Source organism: Phocoena sinus, chromosome 1 (assembly GCF_008692025.1).
Source record: "Phocoena sinus isolate mPhoSin1 chromosome 1, mPhoSin1.pri, whole genome shotgun sequence".
Taxonomy (NCBI): Eukaryota; Metazoa; Chordata; class Mammalia; order Artiodactyla; family Phocoenidae; genus Phocoena; species Phocoena sinus.
Window position 1 is genome coordinate 7,484,890 of NC_045763.1, and position 18,941 is coordinate 7,503,830.

Sequence of the window (18,941 nt, forward strand, 5' to 3'; positions counted from 1 at the left end):
AAATGAAAACAAGACCAAAAGCAAACCGCTCTCCCACTGGAGTTAGAACAGACTTTATTGTATGTATACACTTTCTGACCTATCATCAATATACACATCTGAAAAGTGATACCACGGCGGCTACAGACAGCGCGGAGGGTCCCGTCTACGCGTTAGCGTCTATCCACGGTCTAAACAGAGCAGCGACGGTGACAGTACATGGAGGGGTGGCCACACACGACACAGGACAGCTGGCAGTGTCCCCGAAACTAGCAGTTATGATCACAGAACAGCGTTCAAAATTATTTTCCCCCCGTTTTAGAAATCTAAAAATTTACACGTAAATTAAAAACCACGTGCTGTAGGGGTTTTCGCTCCTGACTGCGGTTCTCTCCCTTCACCACCTACTGGGCATGGGTTTCACCCCCCGGGGGCTCTGGGGAGGAGGGGCGCAGGTGCTCGGGGAATCGAGCACTGCCTTCAGGCCATTGGGCGTCATTTCCGCCAGGTTCTGAGTACGGATCCCCCAGGCCTGTTGCTGTCTCCAGACCAAGTGGTCAGAGGGTCTGCACCACCCACATGATCGAAACATACTCTCACCAGCAAGGAAACCTGCATCTATTCAGTATGGACCCCAAGGCCGCACCTGAGTCCAGGTTCCTGCATGAGGAAATGCCAGTCCTTGGAGAAGGGAGCAAACATGGCCAGGGACCCCAGCTCCCCGCAGCCCTCAATGAGTAGAATCCCAAAGAAAAGACCTGGCCGTTTCCAGCCTCCAAAGAGGGGTCCCTGATCCGGCCCCCTCCTGCCGGGCAGCAGATCAATGTCTGTGCTCCTTTCTCCTCATCTTGGGGCGGGGTGGGGGGCGGGGTGGGATGGGCAGGGTCTCCGGTCCCTCCCCTCCCACGCTCAGTGTCTCCGCTCCACTTTGCATCCAGCCCCGGATTATGCTAGCACAAAAGACATGAGGAATCCCAATTTATTTACAAAATATTAAAAAGTCAGTTCATCATCTACATATTAACCCCATTCTGCCATTTTATACATGCACTAGTTTGGAAAAAATAAAAACTTTTTTTATTTTAAAAAAAAAGAAGAGGACTACCAGGTAGGAGCGAGCAACTCTAACCCTTTGTCAAGGAGTCCAGTCACTGCAGCTTTTCTGGAGTTGACATCAGCCACAGAGCGAGCGTCAGCTCCTCACATAACTTAAAGAGCGAGCAGGGCGGACGAAGGGAGGGAGCAAGGGGGAGCCTATGGTCCTATACACCAAGCGTGGGCGGAGATCGGCGACGGGGAGGCTCTGCAGACCTACTGGCCAGGATGACTCTGTACATCGTGGACCCTTGGGGTGGGCACAGGGATGACAGCAGAGCCTCCTGAAGCAGGAAAGAAGGCGACGGCGGGCGGGCACGGCCGCGGCTCAGTAGCTGAGGGTGGAGTCGTCCCACTCCAGCTGCTGCTGCCGGCTCGCAGTCTGCCGGTCGCCGGGCTCCACTCCCTCCTCCTCGCTGCTCTCCGACTCGGCGCTGGTGATGTCATCCTCCTCGTCCCCGGCCTCGCTCTCCTCCTCCTCCTCCTCCTCCTCCTCCTCCTCCTCCTCGCTGCTGTGCTGGTCCTCATATGTCTGACAGAGAGACATGGCGACCAGGCGATGAATCCAGCCCCTCCCGCGCCCCAGCTGGTGACCCAGGGTTTGTCCACCGGCTGGAAGCCACATCCCACGACCCAGCAAGAGGGGCTGGACTAGGCTCCTCACCAAAGACGAAGGGAAGCACAGCTCCGGGCACCAGCCACAGCCGGACCGTGACCCTAAAGCAGGCCCCCCCAGGCCTCAGTTTGCCCACGCGGGGTCATGGTGTGGACCACGCAAAGCATGTGAGCTTGAAGGTGAGTTGAGCCTCCCTGGGGCCCTGGCCTGCAGGGGTTCTCAGTCGGGGCGTCGCCGCCCTCACCTACCTCCATGGGGTTCACGGTGATGGTCAGGGCAGAGTCGTCCCAATCCATCTCGTTCTCCTTGCCGCTGTCCTGGTCCCGCATGGTCCTCTGGTGAGCAGCCCGGATCCGGAACACTCCCAGGATGATCATGAAAACCAGGAAGCTGACACACACCACGATGACGACGGTTGCGGTGCTGGGGACGACTGTGGGAGGGAGGAGACAGGACGGCTGTGAGGACGAGACCCGACCCGACCTGCCGTGTGCCCTCGGCCTCCACTGCTTGTTCCGTCCGCCCCCCAGAGAAAGGGAGGAGCACGGGTTCAAGTCTGGGTTCGGGCCCCCACCGCCCCGTCCATGCTCCGCTTTCCTCGTGTGACGTGGAATAACAGCCAGGCCGCTGGTGGCTGTTCTGAGCGGCGGTGGGGGAAGAGCGGGGCTGAGCTCACGGCAGGAGTCGGGGAGGGGCGTCCCAGGCCTACCTGCGAACGGGTGGGGGTTGGCCAGGTTGTGACCTGAGAGGTCAATGAAGGAGCGGTGCTCGGGGTGCACGAACTGCGGCTGCGCGGCCATGTGGCTGGCGTGCTCCACGGGGTTGGCCGTGTGGATGACGTTTACCTGCAGCGGAGACACAAGGGCAGCCTGAATGTGTCCGCGGATGGAGTGGACATGCACTTGACCAGCACCACCGAAGTGGGCCCTGGACCGGTGCTGGCGGGCAGAGAGAAGAACAGAAGCGGCCGGGGAGGCTGCTGTGACCATGTGATGCTGTCACACAGCCAAGAACATTCTGCTGTTGGAATAGCTCACTTTTATTGTATCTAATAAAATAATTCATCCACCACAGACTGGAGAAGACACAAGCACCACCACTGGCCCTTCACCACGGGTGGTTCGAGAAGCCCGGGCACACCACATTGCCCCTCTTTTCCCAAAGCTACAGCCACGTGAAAGAGAGCACAAATCAGGGCCTTTATTTCCTTTCAAATCTGCTACCCTTTGGCTCAAAGAACACACTCATGGGCTCTTCAGCCCTGTGAGTTTAATTCTGCTGCAACGGGGTCACGACGGAGGCGTTCAGTTGCTGAGAGTAACTTTGGGTCCGTTTCTCCAGGGCACAGAAGCTCCGAGTGATACGAAAGGTGTCCCAGCAGGACGCGTGCCCTCTGGCCATTGCGGCCTAAGTCCCCACGACCACGTTCAGTGGACAGCAGCCCTGCCGGTGCCGGCGGCAACCCTCGCCCTGCGCCAAGGATCTATTCACGGCAGGGCCAGCCATCTGCAAAGCAGCCCCGGCTCCCCCGGTGAAAGCAGTGTCAAATCTCAAGAAACAACCTTGCCCCTCAGCCCGAGGCACGGACCGCCACTCGGTCCTGACCACCTCCCTCCAGAGGCCCCGCTGACTCTCAGGCTAAGGCAGCCTGTGAAGGGGGGGCACCGTGCTGGGCCCCAGCCCACCCCGTGTACAACCTGTCCCCCCAAACCTCTGCAGGTCTAATGGGGAGCAGCCCCCCGGCTGGGAAAGGCAACCCACCCCAGGATGAACCTAAACACGAATGCTCTAAAAATCGGCATTGGCAAACATCAGGGCCATGAGCGAGGCACCCGGTCACCACGCTGCTGCCCTGCTCAGCACAGCCCGGCACCCACCTCCACCTGGAACTCGTTGCTGACGTAGCGACCATTCAGCTCGGAGCAGACGAGCTTGAACTTCCGGTCGAGCAAGGACCTGGTGTGCCAGTTCCGATAGCGCAGGAGGTGCAAGACCTCCTCGTAGCTAGCCATGGTGTCGACACCTGCGGGGAAGACAGCAGTGGCTGAGCTTAGGGACACAGGCCGAGGGCGAAGGCAGGCTGCAGGCGGGCCCCAGAGCCACCCGGCCGTGCGTCTGGCTTGCCAACTGCGGGGGCGTTGTCCCCTGCTGAGGGGCAGGTACCACACACGCCCAAACTTCCACCCGTTATGAGGACTGGACACCAGGCAGAGCTGTGCTCCCCTTCCCGTCTGGGAGAAGGTGCGTGGCCACCACTCATCCTTTCCCACCTCCTCCAGGACTCTCTCCAGCTGCTGAGCTGGGAGGAGGTGGGCGCTGAGCTCTGAGCCTTCACTCTCCCAGTCTGGGGTCTGGCCTCTCACCTGTGAAGACCACACCCAGGTCAGAGCTGCTCACTTCGATGCCCTTCTGCTGCAGGTGGGCCGTGTCCACTTCTAGGCTCTCCTGCTCTCGGTTCAGTTCCTCTCCCTCCACCGTGACCTCGCAGGTGTCTAGGTCGTGGACAATCTCCTCTGACACCAGTGACTCTTGAACTGCAAAGATGGCCCAACCGGAAATAGCAGAGGCTGTGGAGCCCAGGGAGGTGCTCACAGCGACAGCCTGTCTGCTCATCCCCCAACTCACAGAGGCCTTTTAGGGACCACGGATGGAGGTACAGGACAGTCATTTTCAAGAATTGGGGCTGCTTTATGTGTCTAGGAGGACTGGCCACCAGGAAGGCCCGAGAATGGGGGGCCAGCCAGCAGGAGCACCCCTACAGCAGCAAGCCCTCTCAACCCACAAGAGCCATCCCAGATACTGACGTCAAACTGGAAAAAAGATGAAAGGACCCTCTAGGTGGCTTTCCAAAGATCATAATGAGCTCTAGCCCACGGGTCAGATTCCAGAAGCAGACCCAAGAACAGCATTAAAACATTCAAGTCTACAAAATCACAGAGGTAAAGGGCCAAGAAGTAAGTAGCAGCAGTGGGGTTTCAGCCGCCCACTTTTGGGCGACTGGTCTAGGCTGTCACCTGTGGGGTCCTCGTCCCCTTCTCCTTCGGGCTCCACCTCTCTCGTGATGGTGCTAATGATCCGAAGCTCGGGGAAAAGGAAAACCCCCTCCGAACTTTCAAATTCGGAAGCCGCTCGAGCAAAATGGTGGATGCCACTCAGACTGATCTTGGGCTCTTCCGGCTGCAAAACCATCACGTAGCCATCCAACACGGGGACTGCGAGGCAGGCGGCCTCGTTAAAACACCTGCCAACGAGGAAGGGGATGGAAGGGTCAGGCTTTAAGAGGCGGCTTCTCAAGCCACACAGACAAAGGCGCTCGGAGGTGGACCACAGGATTCCACAACCACCTAGCGGACAAGACGCCGGCCACTCCCAGAATGTGCTTCCAAACATCACTTAAACTTTCTGGTAACGAGGGACAGATCACCTTTCCTTACAGAAGGGAGGCTGGGGTGACTTAAAAACCTAAATACACACATTTTCTTCTCAAGGGTCACTGAGCAAAGACAGGTTTATTGTTAAAAGCCAGCACATACTTGACCACGCTGGTGATTCTGAGTCTTCGGATCCCGGGTGTGGGGAACTGTCGTGAATTCAGGTAGGAAATGTGCTGCATAGCCTTATCCAACTCCGCTACATCCTCTCCCTCCAAGGTCAACACTGACTGACTGGGGTTGGCTTGGATCTGAAATGGCACCAGAACAGAGAGACAGGAACAGAATAAGGTTCTAACGGCAAGAAGCTGAAACCACAACACTTTAACAAAGAGGATGAGCTTGGGACTGATGTGAATTGGTGACTTGGAGAAGAAAAGCTCACATAATTCCAGTGACTGTGACCCTATTATATGATGGTAAATATCTAAGGCACAGACAGATCTGTGATATAATAAATATATATTTGGCCTTTGTCCCAGGTTTCTGGCACAGAGCTCCTAAAACTTTTGGAATTTCCTGACGGATAGGGGCATCTTTTTTTTATTCCTAATAAGCCCCTTTCAGCCACCCCCAGAATTTACCTTAATGAGGTGACTCTTGGATGCGGACTGGTTGCCAAAGAAACCAACCACGTGATTACATCGGACCTTCAGCCTCACCTCTAAACTCTGGGGAGGGGACAGAGACTGGAGATTGAGTTAATTAATCAACAGTCGTCAATGATTTGGTCAATCATACCTACATAACAGACCCTCCACAAAAACTTCTCAACGACAGGGTCTGGAGAGCTTCTGGGCTGGTGGACACAGCGAGGTGCCGGGAGGGTGGTGCACCTGGAGGGGGCGTGGAAGGCCCGTGCACCCTTCTCCACTCCTGGCCCTGGGCCTCCCTTCCACCTGCTTGTTCCTGAGTTGTATCCTTCATAATAAACCAGTAAGTGAACTGTTTTCTGAGCAGTTCTAGCAAATTATTGAACCTGAAAAGGGCGAGGGATTGTGGGAACCCTCGACTTTTTTCAGCCAAGTGTGGGTACCAGAGGCCCAGATCCTTGCAGCTGGCACCAGAGGAGCAGGCACGTGGGGGGCAGTGGGGCCTGGTGCCCAGTTAGCGTCAGGACTGAACTGGATTACAGGACGCCTGGGGAGTCGGGGTCCAGGAGCTGGAGAACTGGTGTGAGAAAGACACCCCACACGTGTAGTATCGGAGATGCTGTGAGTAAAAGCAGCTCAGGACCAATCACCGATCAATCCTTATGCCAACAGCCTCCGCACTTGTGCTTGAGGAAGTCGTGGGTGCCATGCAGGTGGGTGCTGGTGTTACCTTGACACCGCTGCCGCCGTCTTCGGGGATGTGCAGGTCTAGCCCCTCTTTACAGGTATACAGACAGTCAATCACTTTTTTATCTGTGAGCTTCCCGGAACGGATTGTCAGGCCAGCCAGATTACCTCGGAAAAACTGAGTCATGTGCAGGTCACCACCTGCAGAACACGGGGGTGGAAAAGCAGAAGTTGTGAGTGCAGCCCAGGGCCTCCTGCTTCACTTTTCAATGTGATGTTACCGGTGGTGGCAGCCTGATGGGTGGACATGCGGGTTAGTTCCTACCGGATCCTGTTAGCCTTGCAATCGACATGGAAGCACAATGAGGAAATTAAATGGTTTATGGTCATGCATGTGGTCCGGAGAAGAGAGGAGCTGGGGGTCCCTCCCCAGAAGCCCAGAAGCCAAGAGGTCCCGTGAGTGTCCCCACACATGCGGCCACTTCCTGGTAAGGGTGGCCCTCGCTGCACCCATCATCATGGTACACAAGTGATGTCCTACCAGCGCCAGCCTCTTCAACCACTGCCTGGATCCGGCGCTGGGTTTCTTTTTTTTTTTCTTTTCTTTTCTTTTGGCTGCACCGCGACCAGGGATCAAACCCCGGTCCCTGCACCGAAAGCGCCAAGTCCTAACCATTGGACCGCCAGGTAATTCCCCTGGGCTGCTTTTTCTAACTGAGCATACTCGGGGAATACACACAGACTTGGGGATGAACGTACACAGGCAGGAGTAGAAAGATAAGAGGAATGCTAAAATCCTACCCTGCACAAAGCCTAGTATCAAGGCCGCCAACACGGGCTATTTTGTTGAGTCCCTGTGTGCCTGTCTCCTACTACTGAGGATAACTGGGAAGAGTGAAGATGTTACAAGAAAAAGCCAGAAGGTGGCCCTTGACAGACTGTAACAAAGAGCCAAAACCAGGAGGTACTAAACCCTGTTCTTACACTGGAGGAGGAGGAGAGACCAATTGTCAGCAGCCTGCCTCACTCCGGATAAGGGACGTTAGACACTAAATCGTCACTAGGGATCGAGATTTCTAAGAAACATTATTTAAAACTTATTATCAGTCAGGACAGGATATCTAGCCACGAGTCTTTTCCTGTCTCCTGGTTCAGACACACGAGAAGCAGGAGGTGGCCTCCCAACCAAACTTAGCCTGTGAGATTTCAGCGGGGCGCCTCACGCAGTGGGATGGGGTAAAATTTGATGAGGAAAAGAAAAAATTCCCATTAGTACATTGCATTAATGAGTCATTTGTTCTCACTTCAACCAGGATCAGAATGGGCAGAAAAGGGAAATCCCATGATGCAGTGGGGTAGCATAAGGCAAAGCAGCAGCTCAAATAGTGTCTGGGACCAAAATGCAACTTGGGTGTCTCATGCGAAATGCACAATGAATGGATGTCTCGTCTTTAAATGAAACACAATAGTGAACCGTAGGCAAGGAAGTCCAGCAACCTGCAGAGGCCACAGGCACAGGCTCAGTTTCATTGTCATTTTCAACTCCTGAATACTCTGTAGAAAAGCAAGACAGACAATAGAAAAGGACCAAGAGATTAGGCTCTTCAAACTGGACCCTGAAAATTAGTTTTGAAAAGCTACCAAACACAAAGAGAAAAATTGCCCTCCCATCCCTCCTGGGGACACACTCCACACCTGAATGAAAACTGTACTTGATCACCTTTTCCCAAAGGGATATTTACCACTCCCGTGCTCCTTTCCATTCTTTTTTTTTTAATATATTTTATTTAAGTACAGTTGATTTACAATATTGTGTTAATTTTACAGCAAAGCGATTCAATCATACATGTATATATTCTTTTTCATATTCTTTTCCATTATGGTTTATCACAGGATATTGAATATATTGCAGTTCCCTGGGCTACACAGTAGGACCTTATTGTTTATCTCTTTCCATTCTTTTATTCCACCTTCCGGCAGCCTCCTTGCCAAAACACAGGTCAGATTCAAAATGAGATGAGTAAGAGCTGTGCACTGAATTCACTGATCTCCTCAACCTGTCCAGGCAGGACACTGGGAGGTGGCAGCTGGCGCTGACGGCAGAGACGTACCTGGTGCAAAAGGCACCCACCCTGGACCACAGCGCCAGCCTTTTTAATGGGGAAGACACATGTCAGCGTCCAGAGCCTGGTATGTAGTGAACATGTATGTCTTTTTTGAAAGCTCAAAAGGAGTTCACATCGGTTCACACTTGGATGTCACTCACATCCAAGTGACAGACGAAAGAAGGCATTTTTAACCAGTTTTTCTGAACAGAAAGGGAGAGTCGGAGGTTAAGGAACTCACCCACAGAAACATAATCGGTGATGGGCCTGGGGACAGCGGCTGTGGTTCCCGACCAGCGTTCTGGGTCGAGGCACCCGCCCAGCGACGGAGGACAGAATTTCCACTCTCCAGACCACGCGGTGGGTGCACTACTTCCCTCTCCCCGCCCCACCCCACGGTGCAGGCCTCACCACCTTTCCTGCCGCGGCCACATGGGGACGAGGCCAGGTGTGCACAGTTGAGCCCCGGAGCCCACACGGCTCCTACGTCCCCCTAACACACAGTTACAACTGACGTTTCCGTTGATCCCATGAAGCGGGCCTCCAGCCCAGGCTCCCCACAGTGAACTTGAAGGGAAAGGGACTTCAAATCCCCTGAAAGGAAGAAAGGAGATCTTCTTCCCCCATTAACTAAAATGTTTAAAACTTGTGTTTGGTTTGGAAATTTATAGGCAGATTCTTCTGGCTGAGGATGCTGAGAGGGCTGAGGTAGAAAGAGATGAGAAAGGATGAAAACTGATTGCCATCTGACGGCAGAGACACTGTGACGTGGAGAGGAAGGCAGGGTGGGACGGGGTGGTGGGGGTGGGGGTGGGGTATTTTAACCCATGTAACAAAGTTTCCAGAATACAAAATAACATTTAGGTTCACACTTGTATTCTTTTTTTAAATATGTAAATATCATGCCTTTTTAAAACTTTTTATTTATTTATTTATTTATGGCTGCGTTGGGTTTTTGTTGCTGCACACGGGCTTTCTCTACTTGTGGCGAGCGGGGGCTACTCTTGGTTGTGGTGCGCAGGCTTCTCACTGCGGTGGCTTCTCTTGCTGCAGAGCACGGGCTCTAGGCGCGCAGACTTCAGTAGTTGCAGCACGCAGGCTCAGGAGTTGCGGCTTGCAGGCTCTAGAGCACAGGCTCAGTAGTTGTGGCGCACGGGCTTAGCTGCTCCGCGGCATGTGGGATCTTCCCAGACCAGAGCTCAAACCTCTGTCCCCTACACTGGCAGGTGGATTCTTAACCACTGCGCCACCAGGGAATTCCCCACACTTGTGTTCTTATTCTTTGCTTTTTTTTGGCCGCGCCATGCAGCATGTGGGATCTTACTTAGTTCCCTGACCAGGGATCAGTGGAAGCGCAGAGTCTTAACCACTGGACACCCAGGGAAGTCCCTTGTATTCTTATTCTTATTTTTAAAATCATTACTCAGAAATTATTGTTTAATTTGGGAAGGAAGTTTGAACTAAAATTTTTTTTTTTTTTTTTTTTTTTTTTTTTTTTTTTTGCCGTACGCGGGCCTCCCACTGTTGTGGCCTCTCTCGTTGCGGAGAACAGGCTCCAGACGCGCAGGCTCAGCAGCCATGACTCACGAGCCCAGCCGCTCCGCGGCATGTGGGACCCTCCCGGACCGGGGCACGAACCCATGTCCCCTGCATCGGCAGGCGGACTCTCAACCACTGCGCCACCAGGGAAGCCCAGAACTAAAATTTTAAGAGTAACAATTATAAGCTTCCTGAAATTTTAAGGGTAACAACTAAAAACTTTCTAATAGTTTATTCCTCATTCCTTGGTCTCACGTTCTACTTTCTCACAGATGGACTGTCACCAGTAATAAATCTGGGAATTTGCTGAAGAAGTTCACTGTGAAATACTGTCTTCTTCTTTTTCATATGGAAGGATCTGCAGGAAAATTATGAAATGCAAATTCTCCTAAAAGCAGCAAAACTGTCTTGGCATTTAGGCTCTTTCACAAATTTCTAACCTAACTCAAGGTATAATGTTTCCAAAGGGAAGGAAAAAGAAGGCCTATTTAGCAGGTACATGTAGTGATGATGACACCCTGAAGTGACACAACACACAGTCATGGGCAAAGTTGGAGGGAGGGGCCCATGAACCTTGAGAGCAGACCAAGGGGTCTGGGAAAAATCACATGCTTAATTTTTTTTTTTTTTTTTAAACATTTTTTTTTTTATAAGGATGTTCTGTTCCCAGAAGAGAACATCCTTTTTATTTTTATTTATTTATTTTTTTGTGGTACACGGGCCTCTCACTGTTGGGGCCTCTCCCGGTGCGGAGCACAGGCTCCGGACGCGCAGGCCCAGCGGCCATGGCTCACGGGCCCAGCCGCTCCGCAGCATGTGGGATCCTCCCGGACCGGGGCACAAACCCGTGTCCCCTGCATCGGCAGGCGGACTCCCAACCACTGCGCCACCAGGGAAGCCCCACATGCTTAATTTTTACTAACTTCTAAAATTTAGTTTTCCCTTTGGTTATAAATGTCAGCTACAAATCACAGGAATATTAGAAGAAACTGTGACTGTGCCGCCAGGTATCTTGTCCTACCAGCTGCTCTGTTGCAGGTACACAGCATGGTTACAAAGCCCCTCCTGCTCTGCCTCCTGGAAGTTTATGGAGGTGCCTGATCTTCGTGAGTTAATAAAGCGGCACAGGTGTTACTACTTTACAAATTTAGCCTTTTAGTACTTTGATAACTGTATTTCAGTTTAATTGGTCGCCTATGAAATCCTATGTATTTCATCTTGTTTCATAGACTAATAAGAAATTATCCTGAGAAAGGTCCATAGGCTTCACAGACCACCAAAGGACTCCGTGGCACAGAAAAGGTTAGCGCCCCTGGTTTGGTGGGTCAGAACACTGGGCCTGAGTGCACTGGCTCCAGTGGTTCAAATCCTAGCACCACGTAACCAGCTGGTAACACAGCTCACTACTTCTCTGAGCCCCGGCTTTTCAGCTATGAAATAGGGATAAAAAGAGCTGCTGCCCCGCAAACATATTATTAGGATTAATGAGATAATGTATGTGAAGCCACTGGCACACAGCCTGCCACTCAGAAAACAAGAATAAAAGGTGTCTCGCTGGTGGCTGTCATCACATCCCGTCCTGGTCTTCCAGCAGAGACGGCCACGGACTCTCCCCCAATCCTCACTGAAGGTGCTCCCGCCAGGTTATCAAGTGCTAATCACTCTGACGAGCCCTCCTGGCCGGAGCAACTCACGTGTCTGTGCCTGACGGTTGCCTCCCTGTTTTTGTAAACTTTCCAACGAACAGGTTAATTTATAAATAATTTATAAACAAGGTCCTCAATGACACTCTCCCTCTGCATATCTCCTCCTGGACCCCCGGGAAAGGAGTTCCCATCCTTTAACGCCTTCATCAAGCATCGTAAATAGAGCCCTCCTTGAGCCTGGCAGCAGCCGTGCCCCCCAGAAAGGCTACACCAGGCAAAGGAATGAAGAGAAAGGAGAGGACAGTAAGGGATGTGAGACTCTGAGAGGAGCCTGTTTCCACCAACAGAGCAGAGAAGAAGTACTGAATTCTCGAAGCCTGGAGGGGACGGGGTGCCGACGACCGTTACCTTGCCAGCAAGCTCCAACCATGAGCTGGGTTTCGATCTTGGACGCATGAAGCGGGTAGTCTTCAGTCACAGAGAAGGGCTTGTGAGAGACGCCGTCCACGTAAAGAGTCACGTTTGGGATTTCCACGTTGAGGACATAGTGATGCCATTCCTCGTCACAGACCTACAAGGCCAAGGGGGTGGGTGGTTAAGTGTGAAACGTCCACCTTCCCTCTCACCCAAAGACGCAGCCATGAGAGTGACATAACTGGACACAAGAACAAGTCACCCAGAATGAACCTCTGTCTTCCTAAAAAGGAAAAGACTTAAAATGACAACAACAAAATACATCTCATCCCACCGCATCTCACCCCAAAAGGCCAAGGTGACATTACCATCTCTAGGACACTTCAGACTTGGGGGCGCTACTCATTCGTCATGTGACAGGACCCCAGACAGGGAGCTGCCCGATTCCCTTCTGCCAAGAGCATGACACCAGGAAATTCTAGTATCAGCAGGATAGACACCACCCAGGGGGCTGGCCATTCCTTTTCTGGATCAAAATAAAAAATGTGGCACTTCCACATTAAGCACTGTGGCGCAGTGGTTAAGAATCCGCCTGCCAATGCAGGGGCCACGGGTTCGAGCCCTGGTCCGGAAAGATCCCACATGCCACGGAGCAACTAAGCCCGTGCACCACAGCTACTGAGCCTGAGCTCTACAGCCCGCGAGCCACAACTACTGAGCCCACGTGCTGCAACTACTGAAGCCCGCGCACTTAGAGCCCGTGCTCTGCAACGAGAAGCCACCGCAACGAGAGCCCACGCACCACAACGAAGAGTAGCCCCCGCTCGCCGCAACTAGAGAAAGCCCGTGTGCAGCAACGAAGACCCAACACAGCCATAAATAAATAAATAAATATTTTTTTTAAAATGAAAAATGCCTCCAGTTTCTGAACGAAGCCCACTACAGCACATGTGCTTTCTTTTTCGGTTCAAAGGTGATGGTCTAAATAAATACGAACATACAGCTCAGATGGCCAAATTCAACTGAGCTCCTCTCCTATCACGAAGGAGCAGCTCCCCAGTATCTCCCTTGTTGTCACGTGGGGTGCTGGTCTGCAGTCTCCAAGGCCTGGCTGGTCTGGCATTCCCTGATTTCTGGCTTTAGAGGAAGAGGCAGACATGCAAGAACAGGGACAGGCAGAGAAGGAGATGCTACGGGATGAAATTTCTAAAACTGTATTTTTAAAAAGCCTGCCCAGGGACTTCCCTGTGTGGTCCAGTGGTTAAGATATCTGCCTTCCAATGCAGGGGACGTGAGTTTGATCCCTGATTGGGGAACTAAGATCCCACATGCAGCAGGGCAACTAAGCCCGCACACCACAACTACTGAGCCTGCACACCGCAACTATAGAGAAGCCCCTGCATCACAACTAGAGAGAAGCCCACGTGCCGCAACGAATAGCTCGCATGCCACAACTAAGACCCGACGCAGCCAAAAATAAATATTTAGAAATAATAAATAAATAAAAAGCTTGCCCAATTTACCTTTAAATTCTAAGAAACTGAACCAAGGAGAAATCAAGAGCTAAAACAGACCAGAAACATCAAAATAAATGAAGAAATTACCAAAGATTATCCCCAAAAGAAAAGCAGCTGCTCTTGATAAGTCTGAGGAAAAAATTCAAATCTCTAATATCGTATATATGTTTCTTATATACGCATAATGTATGTGTGTATAAATGTATAATCACATATTTCTAAATAAAGAAATTGCACAGGGCTTCCCTGGTGGCGCAGTGGTTGAGAGTCCGCCTGCCGATGCAGGGGACACGGGTTCGTGTCCCGGTCCGGGAGTATCCCACATGCCGCGAAGCGGCTGAGCCTGTGGGCCATGGCCGCTGGGCCTCCGCGTTCGGAGCCTGTGCTCTGCAGTGGGAGAGGCCACAGCAATGAGAGGCCCGCGTACCGCAAAAAACAAAAACAACAACAACAAGAAGACATTGCACAGTAATTCACTTTTGAGACAGATAAGATCTTAATTTTAGTTTCTTTATTTAAAACAAGTTCTATAATATATGCTGCTTCAGAAAGTAATTTATATTACACCCCCAGTTTTTAAAATAGTACGGGTTTCTTGGGAAATACCATGAGCATATTCTGAGACGAGAGTAGGAGAATTAGTATAATTTTTTAATTTCCTTGAAAACACGGTGATTAGGGTAGTAAAACCCCAAACCACAGACAACACCCACGACAATACTGGTGACAAAGTGACTACATGAATGTTGAAACAAGTCAGGTGGAGGAAAGCAACAGGGCTTCTGATCCAGGTGATACCAGAGTGTGTGAAGCCACATTTTTAAAAAAATATTTTATGAAAACAACAGAAGGGAGAGATCAAACCCTAAAGCTAGGAAAAAAAAAAAAAGTCATGCTTTTCAAAGTGTAGGAAAGCTAATTTCATGTAAAATTGAGGGGGGGGGAAATGATCACGACTCAATCCCAAAAAGTTTTTAAAAGAAAAAAAAAAAAGACAACCAAAGGGAATAACCTCCCTTCAGATAATGAAACCACACCTGAAAGACATACCTAACAAAAGAGATGAAAATGATAATCTGTTATTTCAAAACACGCTAAAAGACATGAGGAAAATGACAAAAGAACATAGTTTGTAATTAGAGCAACTCAGAAATGAGGTGACAAAGCACAGGAATGATTTAAACAAAAGGGAAAGATACAGAAAACAGGTAAAGAATATCAACAAAAGACAAGAGGAGTCCCCAGAGAGGAAAACCAAAGCAATAGAAGAGAATACTAAAAACTATAACAAAAACTTTCCTGAAATGCCAAAACGTTTGAAACTAGATACTAAAAGGCATACCACATATTTGGGAAAACAGACCTAAGACAACCAAGACATATTCGTAAAATTAAATGACCTTAAAGAAAAGAAGAAGAAGGAAAAAAAAAAAAAACACATCCCATGGTCATCCAAACAAAAAGACTAAGTGTTTTTCTTTTCTTTTTTTTTTTTTGGTACGCGGGCCTCTCGCTGTTGTGGCCTCTCCCGTTGCGGAGCACAGGCTCCGGATGCTCAGGCTCAGCGGCCGTGGCTCACAGGCCCAGCCGCTCCGCGGCATGTGGGATCTTCCCGGACCGGGGCACGAACCCGTGTCCCCTGCATCGGCGGGCAGACTCTCAACCACTTCGCCACCAGGGGAAGCCCAAGACTGAGTGTTTTATAAAGGAAAGAAAATCAAGCTGTTGTCAGATTTTAACAGCAACATTTTACATCAGAACTCAATGGAGAGACAGATTTTCTGTTCTTGGATATCTTACATCGGAGCCAGAGATGTTATATCCAGCCAAAGTGACCTTCAGTATAAAGGCCACAGACAAACTATTAAAACAACACGTAAGAACTCAGGAATTAACTGTTTCCATGAGCCCTTCCTGAGAACACACTTCCTACGACCCAAGTGACCAGAGATCAAGTGCCACAAGGGTGGTGACACTGACCACTGACGGCTGCTTAAATCACAAAGAGAAACAACCCGACGGAGCTTAAACAGATCAGAAACATGCAAACCCCATTCTGATCAAGCCTTTACAGCCCAGTCCCAATTTACAGGGTATAAGGAAGAGAGAGGAGTGGTAAATGACACCACAGAGAGGGGAGCATGTTCTGTCACCAAAGAAACTCCAAGAGAGAAGAGGAAAATCTACAGATTAAAATAAACTCAAAAGGTCTATCAGCCAATCCCAGTGTAAGGCCCCTTATTTGGATCCTGATTCAAACAAACAAATTTGTAAACACGAAAACATCTATGAGACAATTTGAACAAAAAATTCTTAATAGTGGAAGTAGCAATGAAACAAGGTTGACCAAGAGCTGATAATTATTGAAGCCAGGGGTGTGGAGTTGTTCCTTACACTAATCTGTCCACCTTTACCTATGTGTGAAATTTTCCATGATAAAGTTTCTAAAACATGTCATCAGAAGAAACTGAATATCTAAGTGTAGACTGTGGTTACTAAAACAGAACTATATCTAAAATGTCTACCTACATTGCAACGTTTTTTTCTGTATGATACCTTCCTTAGTTTCTTGAAAAAACTGATGACAAAAGTTTCCGAGAAAGAAATAATCTATGTAAATAAAAATTACACCAGTAAGAGATGAACACTGCCGGACAGTCACTTCATCTTTCCACCATCACATACTTTTTTCCTTTTTCATATGTGCTCTTATGTATCCATCTTGTAACTGTTTCAGACAATGTTATATTTTACCAACTACAGGCACATGTAACACTACGTCAGCTCTTATCCACAAACTCCATGAGGCAAACAAATTAAGCTCAGGTTTCCTTCTTGCCCCAACTCTAAATCACAAGAGGAAATGACCTGCTGTGATTTTAATGAAAAGGCTTTCTCAGTTTACAGCATCTCCTCATTTCCTGTAACACATTGATTCTTTGCACTTGATCTTTATCACAACAACTGTTAGGAAATCAGCTTTGCAAAGATATGACATCATCACAAGAAGTATAATGTGCTCTAACGTTGCAACTATAAATTCCCACGAGCTAACAGTTCATGTGATGTCCGAAAGATGTCAAGATTGCTGGTTCCTTGAATATTTAAAATATCCCATCGCACCCTCGAATCTGCTGAGGCACCCAGGGTCCTTGGCACAACTTGGGAGGCAAGGCCTTAAATAATAAACAAATACAAGGACCTCAATCCCAATTTTGAAGCAAGTGCTGCTTATCTCAAGAAATTATAACACGACATTTGGGATTTAAAACATATCATTTCTTTATACAGGCACACCTTGGAGATATCACAGGTTTGGTTCCAGACCACACCAATAAATCGAGTATCACAATAAAGCGAGTCTTACGAATTTATTTTCGTTTCCCAGTGCATATAAATTTATGTTTACACTATACTGTGGTCTATTAAGTGTGCAACTACATTATGTCTAAAAAATAACAGTGTACATACCTTCATTAAAAAATACTGCTAAAAAATGCTAACATCTGACACGGCAGGGTTGCCACAAGCCTTCAATTTATAAAAACTGCAATTATCTGTGGAGCGCAATAAAATGAGGTACGCCTGTATTAATAGTTTATGTATGAAACACCTACAGGTAAAAAACAAACTTAGGCTTTCAGTAAAAAGGAGTTCAGTGGATTTAATTTGCTGTCCTATTAGCCACAGACACAGAAATCATAAAATCGTAAATAAACCCTGCCCATAAACAGCTGGTCCTGTTCACGGTCGCAGTGCCCGTTTAATCTCTCTGAAAAACACCCACGGCAGTGAGTTTTCCATGCACTCACCTGATTCAACTTCCAGTGGAATTCTGCAGGTCTGTATTTCTTCTCTTCTGAAGGATCCTGACGGAGGAGGAAAATAAGCCGGCAGCCGTGGACATAGAGTGAATAATGGTGTCGGTTCATATCTGCGAAGAGTAACTCTACTAGTAAACTGCCGACTTAAGACCCAAAGGAGAACTAAAAGCTATTTCTTGAATGGATCTTGAAAACACAGTTTTATCAGCATGGGTGAACTCTCCATGGTGGGCCAAGGCAGGGTTTAGGAAAAACTACGCTTGGGCTTTACTGAGAAGAGGGGCCCAATCCACTGAGTAAAGCTAACAAACGCCCAGAGGACCAGTGCAGTGTCTTGAGCACTGAACAACGTGTGTCACCAAGAGCGTGTGGGAGCCTTTAGGGTTAGAATAATGTGCCCACCTCCAGGCACCACTACAGCGGACGCCCCTTACAGCAAAGCTCACCCACCTGTTTTGTCTGAGCTGCAAAGGACCGTCTCCTTCTTCCTGCCAAACGGCCCGTGCCTCATCCACACAGAGATTGTAAAAGGCTCCTTGGGGTTGACGGAAACGACGCCATCTGGGACCCTCACCCCTTGAGTGCCATTGAACTCGAAGACCTGGTCGCTGTCGTGGCCATTGTCAGTGGGGAGGCCGATGGTCCAGTTCAAGGAGCTGCCCGGGGAAGGGAGCAGCTCAGCTGTGCCAGACGCAGCGCCTAAGCAACATGGAGACACTCACTATGCATCATGCGACGAACTCAAAAGGGATAAGCATTTCAAAGCCACACTAAGGTACTGTCTTTGTTTTTTTGTTTTTTTTTAAATTGAACTAGAATTGATTTACAATGTTGTGTTAGTTTCAGGTGTACAGCAAAGTGATTCAGTTATATATACATATATAAATATATATATTCTTTTTTTTACATTCTCTTCTGTTATAGGTTAGTACAAGATATTGAGTATAGTTCCCTGTGCTATACAGTAGGTCCTTGTTTATCTATTTTATATATCGTAGCGTGTATATATTTATCCCAAAGTCCTAATTTATCCCTCCTCTCCCCACCTTTGGTAACCATAGTTTGTTTCCTATGTCTGTGAGTCTATTTCTGTTTTATAAATAAGTTCATTTGTATAATTTTTTTAGATTCTACATATAAGCGATAGCATATGATATCTGTCTTTGTCTGACTTACTTCACTTAATATGATAATCTCTAGGTCCACCCATGTTGCTGCAAATGGCAATATTTCATTCTTTTTTATGGCTGAGTAATATTCCACTCTGTGTGTGTGTGTGTGTGTGTGTGTGTGTGTGTGTGCGCGTGCGTGTGTATACATATATAATACACATACACACATATATATATATATATATATACATATCTTCTTTACCCATTCATCTGTCAATGGACAGTTAGGTGAGTTCCATGTCTTGGTTATTATAAACAGTGCTGCTATGAACACTGGAGTGCATGTATTAAGGTACCACTTTTATCTTAGTGGTTATACAGTT

General features: G+C 49.0%; 1 protein-coding gene across 4 annotated transcripts in view; it reads right to left on the reverse strand.

Moving 5' to 3' along the window:
- Positions 1 to 37: 37 nt before the first annotated feature.
- Positions 38 to 18,941, reverse strand: part of CLSTN1 (calsyntenin 1) — a 79,293-nt gene continuing 60,389 nt past the window's right edge. For 2 of the 4 annotated variants that reach the window (XM_032627083.1, XM_032627074.1), the window contains 12 exons: positions 17,897 to 18,145; positions 17,435 to 17,556; positions 12,100 to 12,262; positions 7,899 to 7,955; positions 6,445 to 6,602; positions 5,224 to 5,372; positions 4,705 to 4,931; positions 4,054 to 4,224; positions 3,568 to 3,713; positions 2,400 to 2,535; positions 1,939 to 2,123; positions 38 to 1,606 (listed from right to left, as the gene is read on the reverse strand). In XM_032627083.1, the coding sequence (XP_032482974.1) occupies positions 1,403 to 1,606; positions 1,939 to 2,123; positions 2,400 to 2,535; positions 3,568 to 3,713; positions 4,054 to 4,224; positions 4,705 to 4,931; positions 5,224 to 5,372; positions 6,445 to 6,602; positions 7,899 to 7,955; positions 12,100 to 12,262; positions 17,435 to 17,556; positions 17,897 to 18,145 (1,967 nt within the window). In that variant the 3' untranslated portion in view covers positions 38 to 1,402. The remainder of the gene's footprint in view (positions 1,607 to 1,938; positions 2,124 to 2,399; positions 2,536 to 3,567; positions 3,714 to 4,053; positions 4,225 to 4,704; positions 4,932 to 5,223; positions 5,373 to 6,444; positions 6,603 to 7,898; positions 7,956 to 12,099; positions 12,263 to 17,434; positions 17,557 to 17,896; positions 18,146 to 18,941) is intronic. The other 2 variants (XM_032627102.1, XM_032627092.1) reach the window with 1 other exon arrangement.